The sequence below is a fragment of the Microtus pennsylvanicus genome, chromosome 18 (genome assembly GCF_037038515.1).
Source record: "Microtus pennsylvanicus isolate mMicPen1 chromosome 18, mMicPen1.hap1, whole genome shotgun sequence".
Lineage (NCBI taxonomy): Eukaryota > Metazoa > Chordata > Mammalia > Rodentia > Cricetidae > Microtus > Microtus pennsylvanicus.
This window is the reverse complement of record NC_134596.1, coordinates 16,387,513-16,405,033: the sequence shown is the minus strand read 5'-3', so window position 1 is coordinate 16,405,033 and position 17,521 is coordinate 16,387,513. Positions and strand designations below refer to the sequence as shown.

Genomic DNA, 17,521 nt, shown 5'->3' with positions numbered 1-17,521 from the left:
GACAGTGGCTGCCTCCATCACACAAAGTGAGTCGGGAAACGAGGTTGTAGACTGTGTTAGGACCCTGTCTGAGAGGAGGCCCTTCCCACAAGCCATTGCTGCTTTGCTGCACCCCTGTGAGAGGATCTCAGGGGTTGGCTCTGGGCCAGCATCTCAGGACAGGGCTCCAGCTGGAGTGGGCACACAGACTCAAGGGAGCATGTATCGCAGGCTCACCTTGGGCTCAGACTCACCACCCTCATCTGCCATTCCTTCCTGTCCAAACCCAGGCACTTTGTGTGAAATGGTCCCGTCTTCGGTTGCCCTGGGTGGATCTCGACTGGCTCTTAGACATCTCCTGTCAGATCACAGAGCTCGACCTCTCGGCCAATTGCCTGCCTTCGCTCCCCTCCATCATCCCGTGGGGACTCATCAACCTGAAGAAGCTGAACCTCTCAGACAACCACCTGGGGGAGCTGCCCTGTGTGCAGTCATCCGACGAAATCATCTGTTCCAGGTGGGCCCAGGAGTGCAGACAGGGCCCTCCGTACCCCCGTCAGAGCCACCCTCCCGTGCAGGTTCCTCGATTGAATTCGGTGTTTTGGGAAGCGAACTTGTGGCAGTAATGAGAGGCCTGCTCTCTCTGACACAAGCTCACAGGAGCAAGGCATCATGGCCTCTGGTGCCTTATGAGCCAGAGCAGTTTGAACAGGTGGTCTGGGCTAAGGAGTCACAGCTCATCACAGTCATGCAAGGCTGTCTGTTTAAAATACCCAGCTGTGCCCTACACAGTAGAGTGGCTAGACACTTCCTGGGATGGTAGAGGGGTTTGTCCCGCCTCTCAGAAAAAACTGAGCAGACCTGAGGAAGGGTCAACTCTGGAAATGTGGCCGCACATGAACACTGGTCACTGGGTCACTGCCTGTGTTTCCCTAGAGTCCTGAGCCCTGAGGTGGCATGGGAGGGGAAGGACAGCCTATGAATACTTTTCTCATTGCTATGACTAAACACCCTGACAGCTTAAAGAAGGAAGGGGTTATCCTGACTCACAGTTTGAAGGAGACAGTCCATTGTGGCGGGAAAGGCACAGCTGCTGGGTCAGGGGTGGCTGGCTAGTCACACTGCAGCTATGGCTGGTCACATTGCAGCTGTGGCTGGTCTCACTGCAGCTGTGGCTGGTCACACTCAGCTGTGGCTGGTCACATTGCAGCTATGGCTGGTCACACTGCAAACAGTGGCTGGTCACACTGCAGCTGTGGCTGGTCACACTGCAGCTGTGGTTGGTCACACTGCAGCTGTGGCTGGTCACACTGCAGCTATGGCTGGTCACACTGAAGCTGTGGCTGGTCACATTGCAGCTGTGGCTGGTCACACTGCAGCTGTGGCTGGTCACATTGCATCTATGGCTGGTCACATTGCAGCTATGGCTGGTCACACTGCAAACAGTGGCTGGTCACACTGCAGCTGTGGCTAGTCACACTGCAGCTATGGCTGGTCACACTGAAGCTGTGGCTGGTCACACTGCAGCTGTGATTGGTCACACTGCAGCTGTGGCTGGTCACACTGTAAACAGTGGCTGGTCACACTGCAGCTGTGGCTGGTCACACTGCAACTGTGGTTGGTCACACTGCAGCTGTGGCTGGTCACACTGCAAACAGTGACTGGTCACACTGCAGCTGTGGCTGGTCACACTCAGCTGTGGCTGGTCACACTCAGCTGTGGCTGGTCACATTGCAGCTGTGGCTGGTCACACTGTATCAGTGGGTGGTCACACTGCAGCTATGGCTGGTCACACTGCCCTGTAGTTGGGACACAGAGAGCAATCACTACCTACCTCTTGGTACTCAGCCTAGGACCCCACCCATGGCATGGTGCCACACGTGTTCAAGGTGGCCCTTCCACCTCAACTCACCTAATCTAGACAATCCCTCCCAGACATGCCAAGAAATTGTTTCTAGTCAGGCTTTGGCCATCATGATGAACCATTGCAGGACTGTACTTGAAGTTCTCGAGGATGTGTGTGTACAAGGCTCCACTGCAGAAGGGACTGAGCTGACTACAAAAGCTAAGGCTGGGGCTGGAAGATGGCGCAGTGGGCAAAGGCGCTTGCTGTCAAGCCTGGTGTCCTGGAAGCTACGTACTGGCCAGAGACAACTAACTCCTGAAAGTTGTCCTCTGGCTTCCACCTGGGTGGAGGTCATGGCTCACTGGTTCACATGAGCAAACGCATACACATAGTCAATACATGGAATTAGAAAAAAAATGGGAGTTTAAATGTTGTGAGAGACAAGGATGTTGGAAAGAGCTTGAGGTTAGTCCTCGAGACTCACAAATGAGTTTTACAAACCAAAAGTGTAAAGAGCAAGTGTTACCTGAGCAGACTCCATAACCTGGGGCAGGTGGGTGGACCCGAAAGCTGCAGCAGGTGGCCCTGTGGCTGATGAGCATCCCCAGAGCATCGCTCCCTTCCACATGGGCAAAAGTGTTCCGAAGAACCAGGACCCCCCAAGATTCCCTCTTGCTTTTTAAACCGTGTGTGCAGAGATCTACAGAGAGATCTTTAAGTACTGCTGTTGCTCTTGCTACGGTACCCTAACTCCCTTCTCCCTGGCCCCAGGTTACTGGAAATCGACATCTCCAGCAACAAGCTGTCCCACCTTCCACCTGGTTTCTTGCACCTCTCAAAACTTCAAAAGCTGATTGCATCCAGGAATTATCTGGAGCGCTTGTTCGAAGAAGAACATGGTATGAGCCTGTGTTGATGGCCCAGTAGCATTAGCCGCTTTCGTGCTGACTGGGACACTTTCGACAGTCACTCTCTTTCCCTCACAGCTACTAACTGGATCGGCCTGCGGAAGCTGCAGGAACTCGACCTGGCGGACAACAGACTGACTGAGCTCCCCGCCCTCTTCATGCACTCCTTCAAGTCGCTCAGCTATCTGAACGTCTCCAGAAACAACCTGAAGAACTTTCCCGATCCCTGGTCCTGCCCTTTGGTTTGTATCAGGAAAGCCACAGTTGAGTCTCTTTGGCATTCCACACACCCTCGCTTTGGGGTCGTGCTGAGTGTCACTCGGCCCACAGCGCTCAGTCAGGCTGTGTCCTCAGCAGTAACAGCTGTAAGCCAGTCCTCATGGGTCTGGATTTCGGGGTGCACAGTAGCCACTACAGAGTTCTGTACGGCAGGCAGCTCGCACCCTGATACAGGGTGAGACAAGGTATGAGGAGCTGGCTTGTTTGGTAAAGTCCCTGCCACACAAACATGAGGACTTGAATTGGATCCCCAAGAATCCACATTTTTTTTAAAAGGAAGTCATATGTGAGTCTGGAGAGATGGCTCAGTAGGGAAAGTGCGTGGTTTGCAGACATAATGGGCTGAGTTTAGGTTCCCAGCACCAAGAAACAAAGACAGGCTCTCCAGGGCAAGCCAGCCCGCTAGACCAATCATATTTATGAACTCTGATGAGTTCAAGTGAGAGATCCTGCCTCGGTATATAAGACGAAGAGCAATCTAAGAAGACACCTGCCGTCAATCCCTGGTCTTCACATACACACACGTGTATACATGCATGCATTCATACATGTGAGCACACATATATACAGATCATGTGTCACGTGCGTTTTCTAAAAATCTAGGCAAGGCAGCATGTGCCTGTAATCCCAGCAAGCAGAAGTGAAGCTATGAGGGTCCCTGGAGTTAGCTGGGCAGCCAGTTTAGGCAACTGATGAGCTCCAGCTTCAGTAAGAGACCCAGTCTCAAAAGTTAAAAAAAGAAAGAAAGAAAGATGGAGAGCTACTGGAGAAGACACCAGCATTAACCTTTGACCTCCTCATGTCTATGTATGCGCACACAAACCTGATACGTCATACATTCAAACACAAATGCCAAAGGGGGGTGCAGTCCTTCGGTGCATTAAGAAATGAGAAGAAGCAGGCATCGCATTCCCAGTGCTGCAGATTAAATGAGGTTCTTTTTCCTTGGGAAGCTGGCTAGTCGAAGCAGATGAAAAACATAAGGAATATTTGTGCTTTGTTGCCGTTGGTTTCCAACCAGGAAATCCTCCAGCATTTCTAGTCTGACCATATGTGTGGGGAAAACAGTGTCTCCCGAGAGCAAGGCTCTGAATCAGCCTGTTATTTCCCAGGACAACGAGGGGGGGGGGACTATGAGCTACCTCTGTCTCCCCCAAGGAAACTCTATTCCTGCTCCCTTGAAGCCTTCCCCTCACCCTGCACCGTGATCCCAGAGCCCTGCCTGATAGCCTCATTTCTGACATCGAATTGACAAGCCGACGTCTACGCAGCGCCACACTAGGAAAACTACTTACTGTTCTCTCTCTCTCTCCTCAAACGCCTAGAGGTGTTGCAAAGCTTCCAGAAACGCCCTGGAATCGCTGCCAGACAAAATGGCTGTCTTCTGGAAAAACCACCTCAAGGATGTGGATTTCTCCGAGAACGCTCTGAAAGAGGTGCCCCTGGGGCTTTTCCAGCTTGACGTGAGTACAATCACACTTCATTCCTCATTGTCAGCATGGGTAAGAAAAATCACTCTGGGCCGCAGGGAATCTCTGTGCTGTTTCTAAGTTTGTGAAACACGTAAGAAAAAAAAGTGAGGGATGAGTTCGCCTATCAAAAACATGCGCTATCTTGAGCAAAGGGAGGGACGCGAGGGGAATGGTCGGTCACCATGGAACCAGCTGTGTTGGGGAAGGGTTTGTCCCCCTGTGCTCATCACTTCCCATTACTATAACAAACACCTTGAGATGACCAACTTAAACGTGAAAGGGGCTTGTCTTGGCTCAAGGTTTGGGAGGTGTCGGTCCATAGACACAGCCACCATGGAACCAGCCAGTGCTTTGGGGGGCCTGTGGTGAAGCAAAGCTTCACTGTGGTAGAGCAAAGCTCTTCACCTCTCAGTCAGGACTTGGACTAAAGGGGAAACAGAAGAGGTGCAACCCCAATATCCTCCTCAAGGATGCACCAGCAGTGAGCGGAACACCTCCCGTCAGGCCTGGGCTCTAAAGGGTCCACCACCTCCCAATGTGTGAGGGACATAGTGTCCACCGTTATTGTTTGTTTGTTTGTTTAACCCATGGACCTTTAGGGAATGTTCCAGATCCAAAAGAGCAACCTCAGGGCTTGATTTTATTATGGAACTTTTGTCTGGCTTTTGGTTGTCCTGAGAGCCCCGTGCACATAGCTCGAAAGTACTCTGTACCGCTGAGCTACAGTCCCTGGCTTCACATTGAAGCTTTGACTCTATCTGCCCCTGGCATTATCTCCCCCACTCCTAAAGACCCCACTGCGCACCATAAACTCCAGGAGGAAACTCTACCTGCAGTACTCCCCAGCTGCCTATACAGGGTCTTCAGGCAGGCTGGGAGGCCCTGGATTAATCCCAGAACAAGGGATTGCTAACTGGTCACCAACAGCATTAGGGCACTCCCTGGAGGACCTCATGGTGGAGCCACAGGCCACATTACCTGGGAAAGGTGACTATGTTTGAACACACACATGCAGCCCCTGCTCTTCCTAGGCCAGCTGCTCAGATCATGCAGAATGCCAGAAGACATCAAGGGTCCCTTCAACATGCATATATCTGAAAGAGGGGCTATCAAGTTATAGACCCGTAAGCAAGCATGGGACATAGAAAGGGACTCACATGTATTCACAGCTGGGGAAATGAGAGTGCAGCTGACTAGAACCCAGGTCAATGTCACTGGGACCCCACAGGGATTCTTACCATTCACCACCTCCCTGCTCTGAATCCATCCCTCACACCAACACCTTGCAGTATGGCTCGGCTAGCAGGAAAGGACAGAGCCTCGTGGAATCTCACCCTGTGTTCTGCAGCATTGCTGTTTTTCCCTTGTCTCCAGATTGGGGATTGGGCAGGCTTTCACAATTCAGCCCAAGCCCTGGGCTAGTCACTTGGGGAGGCTTTCCTAGAAATGCAGAGGCTGACAACCCTCCTGGTTTTAAGAGTGGGCCATGGCATCAGCCCTTCAACACAGGGGAAACAAAACATGTGGAGGACCCAATGTGGTCCAGCAGTGTGTGGTGGCCCTCTTGGGCCACGTGGTTGTAGGTGGACCAAGGATAATGTCATCGAGAAGAGCCAAGGTGTGTTTCTGCAGCTGTCACTAAAGAAAGACATCCTCCAAGTGAGTATGGGCCCCAGTGGGCCTGCATGCAGCAAGGTACAGGGATGAACTGCCTTTGTGGAAACCCCGAAGAGCCCATGCTCGACCTCTGAGGTGGTGGCTAAGGCAGACCACCCGTGGTCTTGTTGCCTCTCTCTGAGGACCACCCAAAGGGGAAGTAGCCAGCATCACACGACATCCAGTGGTACCCTGTGTACTGCAGGCAGGTACCCACTAACCATGACTCTTAAGAACCTTTGACCTCAGGATGTGCTTAGACCCCTTCTATTGTGCGGTTCTCACTGACCTTGAGGGAAAGTCTAAATGTGTTGCTCATCTTCTCTGCTTGAAACTATTTGGGCAGTTTTGTAAAGAGAAAGAGGTTGTGATTGGCTGGCTGCGTGTTGACAGAGAGCAGACTGACTTCTCGTTCCTTCTCCTCCCTTTCATGGTTGACGCCGTTCTTTCCTCTCTCCTCCCTCCTCAGGCCCTAATGTTCTTGAGGTTACAGGGAAACCAGCTGTTGTCACTGCCACCTCAAGAGAAGTGGACCTGCCAACAACTCAAGACCCTGGACCTCTCCAGAAACCAACTTGGCAAGTAAGCAGGGGACTTCTTTTTTAATTTAAAAAAAACAATCTTTTCTCATTTTACATACCAATCCCAGTTCCCATTTCCTCCCCTCCTCCCGTCTCCTTCATGTTCCCACACCCCACACCCCATCCACTCCTCAGAGGGGGTAAGGCTTTCCATGGAGAGTCAACAAAGTCTAGCACATTGCCTTGAGAAAGGACCACGGCCCTTCGCACTATATCTAGGCTGAGCAAGGTATCCCTCCAAAGAGAATGGGTTCCAAAAAGCTAGTACAAGCAGTAGGGATAAATCCAGTGGCCCCACAGTCTACCAGCAGGGGGCTTCTTTACCCCGAGTGTATATAGAACCACAGATAGGGGTCCCCATGCCCCCCAGATGTATGTTTCCCTGTAGTTGAGCAGGAGATGGCTGAGTCCCAGGCTGCTGTATCCCACTCAGGTAGGAGTGAAGGTCTTCTGGGACAAACTAGTTGCTCACCATTAGTGAGCAAGGCATCATGGTATCTGCTGCCTCCTGAGACCGCGCTTCTTGGCTTGTTAAAGTGGCCATTCCTGAACATCTTCATCATTGTCCTCTTTGCTGTTAGCTTATGGGCACCAGCCATGCTAGACGAGGGTCCATCCTAATGAGCGTGTCAACGCCATCACTTCTTTAAAGACCCTACCTGTTGAGTGTCCTTTTTTTTCCAATCAGAAGGGATCAGAAGGGTTTCAGATTTTCGATGTCTTTGGGAGTTTTTGAGTATTTGTATATATCCCAGATAGCCTGGGTTGGGACCCAAACTAAACACAGGGCTTATGTGTGTGTCATACGGCCCAATGCATACGGTCCAAGGGCAATTTCATGCTACATGTTTAGCGTACCTGAGCTTTAACTGTGACATAGCTCTGAGGTCAGGTCTGGAATGTTCTCCTTTCGATACACTACCCTGGTGTTCACACGGCCAGGCTTTGGGAGGCATCTGGATTTAAACTTTTGGATGGAGAAATTACTGTGTGACCTTTTCTGGTGAGAAATGACCAAACATCTTTCCTCCACATGGGATACTGATAACAGACCACAGAAGCAATCCTACCCAAGTATCGATATCAGGGCTACTTTGGGGACCCTAGGTGACTCAGCAGCACTGTCTCACTCCAAGCATAGGTGTCACCTCCCGAAAGCTGCATCCTGCCCACCGTACAGGTAGCTCCATCAAAGAGTCTCCTCTTCCACGGCAGCTGTGACTCATTATACAATCTGTGAGAGTTGGGGCTTGTGAAAGGTATGACTCTCCCAAGCTTCCTGTGTCTTAGAAGTTTCTTCCCTCCAGGAGGGATTGTTCCTGTTCGGTGGAAGTAGGTACATACACAACAGAGTCTCAATATGCATTCCAGATTCCAAAATCCTGAGATAGGGACTTCAGGGGACATCGTGCAGCCCGTGAGCGGGGCCTTCCATCTGCTTCTTACCCACTTCAGCCTAGACTAGAAGCCTATAAATCCTTACCAACTAATAAATCCAACTATAAATCCAACCATTAATGTATTCAAAAGTGGAATAAAAGGTGAAAGGTTGAAGACAGCCCTGGAGAGAGCAAGCCCTTGGGGTTGTTGACTGGAGGTTACCCTGTATCTCAGCAGAGCGCACACCCAAAAGCAGCTTCCTTGGGGACAGTAGACAGTGGACAGTGTGCAGCCAACAGAATGCTCCCTACAGAAGTGCTTGCACCTGCTTGAAGCTGGAAAGTCTGAGAATGTGAGACTAATGGTCATCGCAGTTAGATGATCCTTTCCAATTGCTCCTTCTAGAAGACCCCCGAACTCCCTCATAGAACCTTCCAGAAGGCCACGCACCATGGTTCTGTGTTATATAATCAGAGCTAATAGACTCCACCTTGTTGACATGCTGACCTCAAGTTTCTGAGGATTCTTTTCCCCCTCCACAGAAACGAAGATGGGCTTAAAACAAAGCGGATCTCCCTGTTCACCACCAGAGGGCGCCAGCGTTCTGGAACTGAGTCAGGTGTGTGCTGGGCTGGTGAAACCGTGGAATCCTAGAGTTGAGGCAAGGCAGGGTAGCCTTGTATCCCTGTCAGATGCTGGGATTTTTCCTTCCCTTTCCCAGTTGGAATGTCAAAGGTCTGCCAGGAAGTAAATGATGTTAACATGTTCTTTGGGTGCGTGCCTGCGGCCCTGTCTCCCCACTTGGAGCCCAAGCCATGCTAATAGCTAGCTATCTACCGCATACAGAAAGCCGCCCTAAACTACAGGCACAAGGGTCTCAGTCCTCATGAGAGATAGGCAACGCCATCTGTGTGCATATGAGGAAACCAAGGCTCCCCGTGTACCTCAGTCATCACAGACCAGTGGCTAATACAATAGATGCGTCTTCCCTCCTCGCTGTTCTAGGGGCTGGAAGCCATTTCAGGGCACACCCGTGGTCGTGTAAGGGAATCAGGCTTTCTACCTTGCTAACCTGCCAGAACGCCACACACCTGCTGAATCTGCTGCCGTCACCAGACAGCCAGGAGACAGATACAGAGACCTGTTGCCATGCTAATAGGGAAATACAGTTTATGAATTTTCATAATTGGGCCTTTCTGTTTTATGTTCTTCTGCTTTGGAGTATAGGACCCAAAACTTTGGGCATGCTGGGCAAGCACCCTGCCACTAAGCCATCCCTCGGTCCAGCTGGTCCCTTTTCAAATGAAGGCCCCTCTGCCTCGGGACATTGAATACAGACAGAAGGGTTTCACTTGGAAAGAAAGAGAAATGAATACCATATTCTCCCTAGTGCCAAGTGGGACAATGGACAAGACCATAGGCTGGGAACAGTCTTGGCCACTTGAGTGACTTGCTGGAGGCCACTTGTGTGCTCTGCCTTCTGTTCAAGCATGTGAGATCCTTTTGAGGACCAAGGCGATGGCACTGGAAGGTAGACCAGTTGCTTAGCGGGGCTAGGCCCAGCCTGTAGAAACTGCTGCGTAGGAAGGCCAGGCTGCACAGTGAGAAGTCACCAGAGTGACCAGATGAGAAAGCCACAGCTTCAGAGACCTGCTGGCAGGAGGCATCGTGGTACCTGAGAGATGACAAAGGCCTCCTGGGTTTTCAGTTGCATCTGGAATTGTGAGGGCCACCCGTGAGTGAAGTGTAGGCAAGATGCCCTTGCCAGCCCTGTTCCCTAGTAGGGTTCTTCTCTCAGGGTGGTTGACCTGGGGTAAAGAATTATCTATAAAAGACAGCTTGTTTGTGGCTGGACAGTTAGCTTCCAGGGAGGTTTCCGTACATCCGTGCAGTCCTATTTGTACAGATGCCGTGTCCAAAAATAATTTGGATGACCGTTTTTACGGTAAAATTCAGACGCGAGGAGTCATAAATTATTAATGAATAAATAGCAGTTCATAAATACCTCTGGCTGTGTTCTCCCAACCTAGTTTCTACAGTTTTTAGCACTTGGCTGGGGGTGTGACAGGTGCTGCCGGCCCGAGCTGTGGCTCCTTATTCCCCTCATCCGTCATTTAAGGAGCCTTCATAAACACCAGGCTCGGCCGCCCCCACAGCCAGCTGCTCAGGGTTCCCTTCAGTTCCCTCCATGGGCAAAAAAGCACACCTTTCCCCTGCTAGATGCCCTCCAGGAAAATGTGAAGCCATTTCACCTAAAGGGAAAAGAAAGCGCTTTTGAACATCTTTCTACAGGACGAAGGGTAGAACAAAGTCGCCTTGGCAAGCTTGTTGCAACATTGTTTCCACAGCTGCAGTGAATCCTGCCCACAGTGCAGAGAGCTGGGCAGGGTTTTCTTAACACTCGTCTTAGAGTCTGGCATCGTCTCCCCCAGAATGTTCTCTGAGGCCAGGTTACCTCATGGTCATCAGTTCTGCTGCTCCCTGCATGGAGAGATGCCCGTGCTGAGGGAAGTAGTGGTATCTAGGTAACTGAACACAATTTCAGCCTCACACAAGAATGTTATGCCTTCTCTATCCGCTACATCTCCGTGGCTGGCAGTCCCACCAGGGAGCTTTAAGACAGCGTGAGCATCTTGGATTCCCTGCTTCCCAGTGGGATATCCTGTCCGTTCTCCCTGCTTGTGGGGGTAGGGGATGGGGAGAGGAGAAAGGTTCCTCAGAGATCCTGCTGTAGTCTAAACCTCTGAATCTCATTAATGTGTTTCCAGGCTTTGTGTGAGATTCTTTCTCTGCACAAAGCCTCGGGTGCTGTGGAAACAGCAAATGTGACGTGATCTTAATGGTAATCTCATAATTAGCCTCATGAATGAACTTACTTGAATACTAAAGAGTTGACTGGTTTTTCAGAGAGTAACATCTTAAGCAACAGTTACAAAAAAAAACTTGCCTCCCAATGTGTTCCTTTGTTGATTAGCTTTTTCTTTCATTGAAGAGCTAATGCTGTATATTTTAAAACAAAATGAGGATTTAGCTTTCTAGTAAGTTCTTCTCTAGACATGACTATGAGTTGGTGTGGCATACACACATATATGTGTGTGTGCATGTGTGTAGTGTGCGCGCGCATGCCTGTAACACTCACGTGATGGATTAGTACGCGTGTGTATATCTGCAGATATTTTCTGTCATGGTAACAAGCCCCTTTAGGGACATAGTTCTGCACCTGGCTTTTCCAATTCTCCAGAAGCTATCACTTTACATACATGTAACCTGCACCATGCTTTGTAATCATTGGGTATTATTCTATTGTTTAGCAAATCCCCTGCAGACTTTAACAATGGAGGATAGGCCACTCTCCTTTCTCTATGCTATTGCAAGCAACATGTCACTGAGTGTCCCTGTCCTTATGTCTCTGTCACTTATGCACGCAGGATGGCTGTAGAATTAGAACTGGTAGGTCAGGGAGATGAGCTCTGTGGGTTTCCCAGCATGCTCTGCGGACATGGCAGTTGTCTAGGACAGCTCAGAAGCATGGTGTCTTTTGACTTTCATTGGCAGCGTGCATGCTGGAGTTCCCAGCTTTCCTGAGTGAATCTTTGGAGGTCCTTTGTCTGAATGAGAATCATCTGGACGCAGTCCCTCCGTCGGTCTGCCTGCTGAAGAACTTATCAGAGCTCTACTTGGGCAAGTAAGTGCGTGTTGAGGGTAGGTGCAGCCCAGTGAAGAAGTCCTCGCTCACAGTGCGAGGGTCCAGGCAGCAGGGGGACCATCCGCTGTTCACAGCGCCAGGGACCAGGCAGCAGGGGGACCATCCGCTTACTGAGAAGCCTAGCCCAGCTTTCCGGTTGGGTGTGATGTGGAAAGTGGAGGCAGGAAGATGAGTGGCCACAGTTTGTTGCTTGGCCGGGGGACAGTGAAGAGGAGATCTGTGTCCCTGACCCCTTTATGCACTGAACTTCACTGCGTACCGGCTCCTGTCAGGGGATTAAGCAGCAGATAAAACTCGAGCGCTGTAGAAAGTGTTGCATTACGGTTGAAAATGAAGAGCCTTTACAAGAGGAAGTAGCGACCATCTTGATGGTAGTGTCCTTAGTAAAAGAGAGAGTAGTTGTGGGCGGGGACTCAGTCTGAAGCTGTAGAGACTCACAGGAGACAGAACTGATGTTCCCACTGCTGATGCAGGGGTGTAACAGGCTTAGGGTCTAAATGGAATATAGGAATAAGGCCCAAGGCACATGGCTTGGAATAGAACTCGGCAACGGCCCCTGTAGAGCGTGGAGGGCTGTGAAAGCTGTAGGCCCGTGTGTTCACGTGTGTGTTTGTTCTCTCACTGTGACTTGTCTGCTACAGCAATCCTGGCCTCCGAGAGCTCCCTCCTGAGTTGGGCCAGCTGGGAAACCTCTGGCAGCTGGACATTGAAGATCTGAACATCAGCAATGTGCCTGCCGAGGTCAGGAAAGAAGGTAGGGCCTCCTCCTGTTCTGATCACTGCGTTGGAAAGATGACTCAGGTTTCCTTGGTAGATTTGAAGGATGGAGCTAGTGGGGCCCAACTCCAGCCTCAGAGTTTGGGAAGAGGCTATGACACTGGCCCCAACACAGTAGCCACCAGCAGTGATAAGACTGGGAATGGCTAGGTAGGAAAGTATGCCAACCAGGGCAGCAAGGGCATTGTCCCTCACTCCTGACTGTCACACTTAATGCTGGGGATAATTATTATCATTCCTCCCTGCCCCAGATTCCACACCTGCCCTTGGACCACATAGAAATTAGGATGGAATCGGGCCTCCTGAGAACTGTGAGTTCATCCCTGTCGTGTGTCATCTAAAGTCCCCTCCTCTGATTTCTCACAGGCCCCAAAGCCACACTCTCCTTCCTGCGTGCCCAGCTGCGCAAAGCCGAGAAGTGTAAGCTAATGAAGATGATCCTCGTGGGCCCCCCACGCCAGGGCAAGTCCACCCTCCTGGAGATCTTACAGACCGGGAAGGCCCCTCAGGTAGCACACAGCGAGGCCACCATCAGGACCACCAAGTGGGAGCTCCAGAGACCAGCAGGCTCCAAAGCCAAGGTGAAGGATGGTGGACATGAAGTGGCTGGGAGGGCGCTCCCTGTGGGCTGTTCTCCATCCCCACCCCACCCCCATACCCTAGGCACTCTGAGTCCAAGACCCAAGATGTTCTGTGCTTCTCTGCGCCAGCTCTTGCCAAGAGTGACAGATCAGTTCTTTCCATGACCTTGTAGTTTTTCTAGCATAATGAAGTCAAGGCTCCGGGCCAGTGGTTCTTGACCCTGCCTGTCCGCTGGATTCCCCTGTGGGGCTCTTAATGAGCCCATGCTTGGACTTCAGCTGGCCTCGGCGACTAGATTGAAACAGACTAGGGTGGGGCTCCCCTTGGGCTAAGAGCAAAGTACCACGGCAGACAGTGAGGTGCACCTCAGCATCTCTCAGCGCCCTTAAAAGGAGGCTGACATGGTACGCCTGGAGCCAATGTCCTGTCCTCCCTGATTCCTGCTTCCTTTTAAGCTCTGGGAAAGTTCCATTAAATACCCTGTTTAAAATGGATTCTTCACCAGCTTGTTCGTCATCCTCGCTTCCGTCCAGGACCAAGCAGGTGGACATCAACTTTTCTTTGAACCTTTTGAAGCAGAAAAGAACCTGCGGGATCTCTGCCTGGTGCTGGTGTTAGTTGTGTCTATGTGCTGTGACCAAAATGCGAAGTAACTGTCAGAGATGACTTAGAAGAGAGCTCACGGCTTTGGCTCTGGGTCCCACAGGGCTCATTCCACAGTTGCTGGGCCCCTTCTGTTGAGCCGAGCATCATGAGGTTTGATGTGTGTGATGAGAACAGCTGTTCATTTCGTGGGGGACAGGAAGCAGGGAGTGACAGGAAGTGGCCAGGATAATACACTCCCGAGGACCTACCTCCAGGGACCTACTTCCCTCATCTAAGTCTCCCCTTCCTAGGTCTCTAGGATGTCCTAAGACTTCACCAGCAGGGCACCAAGTGTTCAAGACATAAACCTCAGCAGACATTTCTGATTCAAACCTTAAGAGCGCCCCATCCATAGAACGCACGTAAAGTGGTTTTGCCCTGAGTGCGAACAGTGTCCTCATCTGCTGTGTTTGTGTTTCTGCCTCGCTGTGCTGACTCAAGGACCCGAGGTGGAAAAAGGCTAACGGGGTAGAACGCACAGAGGCTGTGTCCAAGCCCCGTGCAATGAGAGCTAAGTCTGGTGGCAGAGTTTTTCCACATAAAACCCTCTTCCAAATCAGGGAAATCCAGTTTGAGAACTGGAGCCTCCCGAGGGTGTAAGCGAACACACTCGGAGCTGGTGCTTCTAGAACAGGACCCTTAGGGCTAGAAGAAATGCACGTCAGCGGGGCAGCTTGTGATGACCATTGCAAGGCCATGAGTTCAGTCCCAAGCACCAAAAGTAAATAAAAATCAGAGCAGGGTCCTGCCTGTTGGGCTCAGAACTCAGAGATAATGAATACCAGGCCCACTCAGAACAGACAGGGAGGGACTCTGACTCACGTCTGAAGGCTCTTAAAATTAACCCGAATTTTCTGCAGTCCCCTTGGCTTTGCTGTTTTGAGGATGACTCAGTCACTCTTGCTCCCAGCTGTTCTTCAGCGGATGGGTGCCCAGGCTCGAGGGGTGGAGAGCACGAAACCACCTTCACTCGAAAGCCAGTGCAGTTCTTGTGAGCACCGAGGCCCATCCCGCCCTGCCCTGTGCAGCTGACCTTCAGCTGACGGAGAACAGCTGTCTGCTTTCATCTTTATACAAAACCAGCTCAGCATGCTGTCTATGTCCTGGAGGCCAAATGCTGCCTCGTGGAAATGCCTGCTGGCTACAGCTAACTGCAGCCTCGGCTTCCAGGCCAGCCCTGAGCTCACGCAGTAATAGAGAAACTGCTTCCACGGTCTTCCTGGCAGCCCGGTTCCTGTTGTTGGATTCTCACGTCAGGGCGGGTTTCCCAGCCTTGTTGGTGGCCGCTAACCTTTGACCTACACAATTTCAGGGATGCCTCCTCCATTTGGCCCTTGCTCAGAGAGGGTGGGAGCCATGATGTCGAAGTGGGGGCCCTCCTGCCACCAGATGTCTCCCAACTGTAGAGAGCCTAAGAGAACCAACACAACAGGCCATAATCTCCCTGCATGCCCACTCTGTTAGCAGCAAAGAGAAGCCCCCAGAAAATACCTTTGGGCCACTTTTCCCTCCCCAAGATTGCTAATTTAGACACACTGGAGTCTGGAACTTTTCCATGACCATGTCTTTTCCAGATTCATTCCAAATTGTAAATTTTCCTGTGGTCTGCTCACCCCGTGGGTCACTCAAATGCCTCCCCTTCTGTGTCTTGTTGCTCAAGTAGGTTGAGTCCGTGGAGTTCAACGTCTGGGACATTGGGGGTCCTGCCAGCATGGCCACTGTCAACCAGTGCTTCTTCACGGACAAGGCCCTGTATGTGGTGGTCTGGAACCTGGCACTGGGGGAGGAAGCCGTGGCCAACCTCCAATTCTGGCTGCTCAACATTGAGGTGAGGAGCCCCCCCATCTTGGCCTTCTAGTGCTCAGAACCCAGCACCCCAGGGTTCTGGTGTGAATTAAATACAAAGAGATGGTGCAAGGGAGAAACACTATTCTTACTGAAGGGCTCTCCCAGAGGGTCCCAAATCACAGCCTTGTTTGATTTTCACACCGAGAACTAAGAGGCCTCCTGGGCCTTAGGGTCCCCGTGTTCTTGTTATTTTTTTATTTACCTGAAACCTAATAGCCCCATGCATGCAAGGCAGGCAGCACTACCTCCCAGGGTAAAGGTGCCACTGGCCTGGCACAGGTCTCTCCCTCAGGTGGTTAGAAGGAGCAGACATCCCTCTTCATGGGCTAAACTGCATGGAGTGGGCCATAGGGCATCTCAGTTCATAACTGGCCCATAACTTTCAAGGCCACAGGATGGCGGCTGAGTGTGGGCCACTAACGTCCAGGGTTGGCACATTTGCACCCTGAGGAAACTGTTTCCTACTCTTTATCTGGGGGGAAAAGCGCCGGACTCAGCTGTGGGATTCTCTGTTACAGGCCAAGGCCCCAAATGCCGTTGTGCTAGTGGTTGGAACACACCTGGACCTAATCGAAGCCAAATTCCGAGTGGAGAGGATAGCGACGCTGCGGGCCTATGTGCTGGCCCTCTGCCGCTCGCCGTCAGGCTCCAGAGCCACGGGCTTCCCGGACATCACGTTCAAACACTTGCAGTGAGTGTCGCCTGCCTCTGGCTTGCTGCTGCCCCCACTACGTGTGCTCTGTTCACCAAGACCCCAAGTTGCCTGGCGTCTGTCCTGGGGATGAGCCAGGCTCCTCTGGACAGGGGGTGGTGCCCAGAGCAGGGCGTGGTCCCCTAGATGAGTAGGGACGGAGCCTCGAGACACCAAACCTGTGCATCCTTTCTGGGGTCTCCTCTCCTCAAGGCCAGTACCAAGAGCACACAGCTCCCATGGGACAAAGGGACATGACAGTATTTTCAGATCACTGATGGAGGACAGATAGCCCAGGCCTTGCACTAGACCCAAGTAGATCAGAGAGCAGCGGTTAAGTCTGAAAGTAGCTGTGGGAGTGTGAAGCGGGGCAGGCTTGGTGCACCCAAGCCACTCTGGGGTGTCACTCAGTTCACCTCTTGTCCGTAGCCATCACATTGTCAAGCCTCAGGTACTCATTTTTCAGGACTGTGAATCTGAGGTTTAGTTAAGAAAACGAGGCTCCCTGATCAGAGTAGAACGTGTGTTGGTGTGGCTACTCTAGGATCCCCTCACTCCGGGGGGGACGGCGTGGGTACAGATGTTGTTCAGGTCAGGATGGCCCGTCAATCTGCCTCAGAATGCAGCAGCAGGATTTGGGGGACTCCTGGTATGCCCCAAGAAAGATTTGGAAGGGTTTTTAATACCAGGAGTCCTGGCTGGTTCAGTCACAGCTTTCTTCCCAGCTACCACCCTTGGGAGTCCCAGTACCTCACTCTTCCTCTGTGAACGCAGCATATTGGGAAGACAGACCCAGGTGACATATTGTAAGACCCCCACATAGGGTTATACACAGAGCAAATCCCCAAGAACCTTCCTGGTCTCTCTTTAATGACTCGTCGGCATTTGGGACAAACCTCCAGGGAAACAGGGATGCTACGTGCCCCAAACAAAGAAGTGGTATGTTGATTAAGCCCCCAATATCTTTGCACACACAGTGAGATCTCCTGCAAGAACCTGGAAGGGCAGGAGGGGCTGCGGCAACTGATTTTCCACGTCACATGCAACATGAAGGATGTGGGCAGCACTATTGGCTGTCAGAAACTCGCCGGCAGGCTGGTACGTATCCCCTCATTCAGTTAGACCAGAGGCTCCCATTTCCCGCTACAGTCACTTGCTGTAAGGCATATAT

General features: G+C 51.5%; 1 protein-coding gene across 1 annotated transcript in view; it reads left to right on the top strand.

Annotated features, from left to right (window-relative positions):
- Nucleotides 1-17,521, top strand: part of Lrrk1 (leucine rich repeat kinase 1) — a 136,381-nt gene that overhangs the window by 82,346 nt on the left and 36,514 nt on the right. The window contains exons 7-18 of the mRNA XM_075952355.1: nt 270-496; nt 2,597-2,724; nt 2,812-2,975; nt 4,338-4,475; nt 6,610-6,722; nt 8,644-8,720; nt 11,657-11,786; nt 12,449-12,561; nt 12,951-13,165; nt 15,475-15,639; nt 16,178-16,350; nt 17,328-17,448. Of these exons, the coding sequence (XP_075808470.1) occupies nt 270-496; nt 2,597-2,724; nt 2,812-2,975; nt 4,338-4,475; nt 6,610-6,722; nt 8,644-8,720; nt 11,657-11,786; nt 12,449-12,561; nt 12,951-13,165; nt 15,475-15,639; nt 16,178-16,350; nt 17,328-17,448 (1,764 nt within the window). The remainder of the gene's footprint in view (nt 1-269; nt 497-2,596; nt 2,725-2,811; nt 2,976-4,337; nt 4,476-6,609; nt 6,723-8,643; nt 8,721-11,656; nt 11,787-12,448; nt 12,562-12,950; nt 13,166-15,474; nt 15,640-16,177; nt 16,351-17,327; nt 17,449-17,521) is intronic.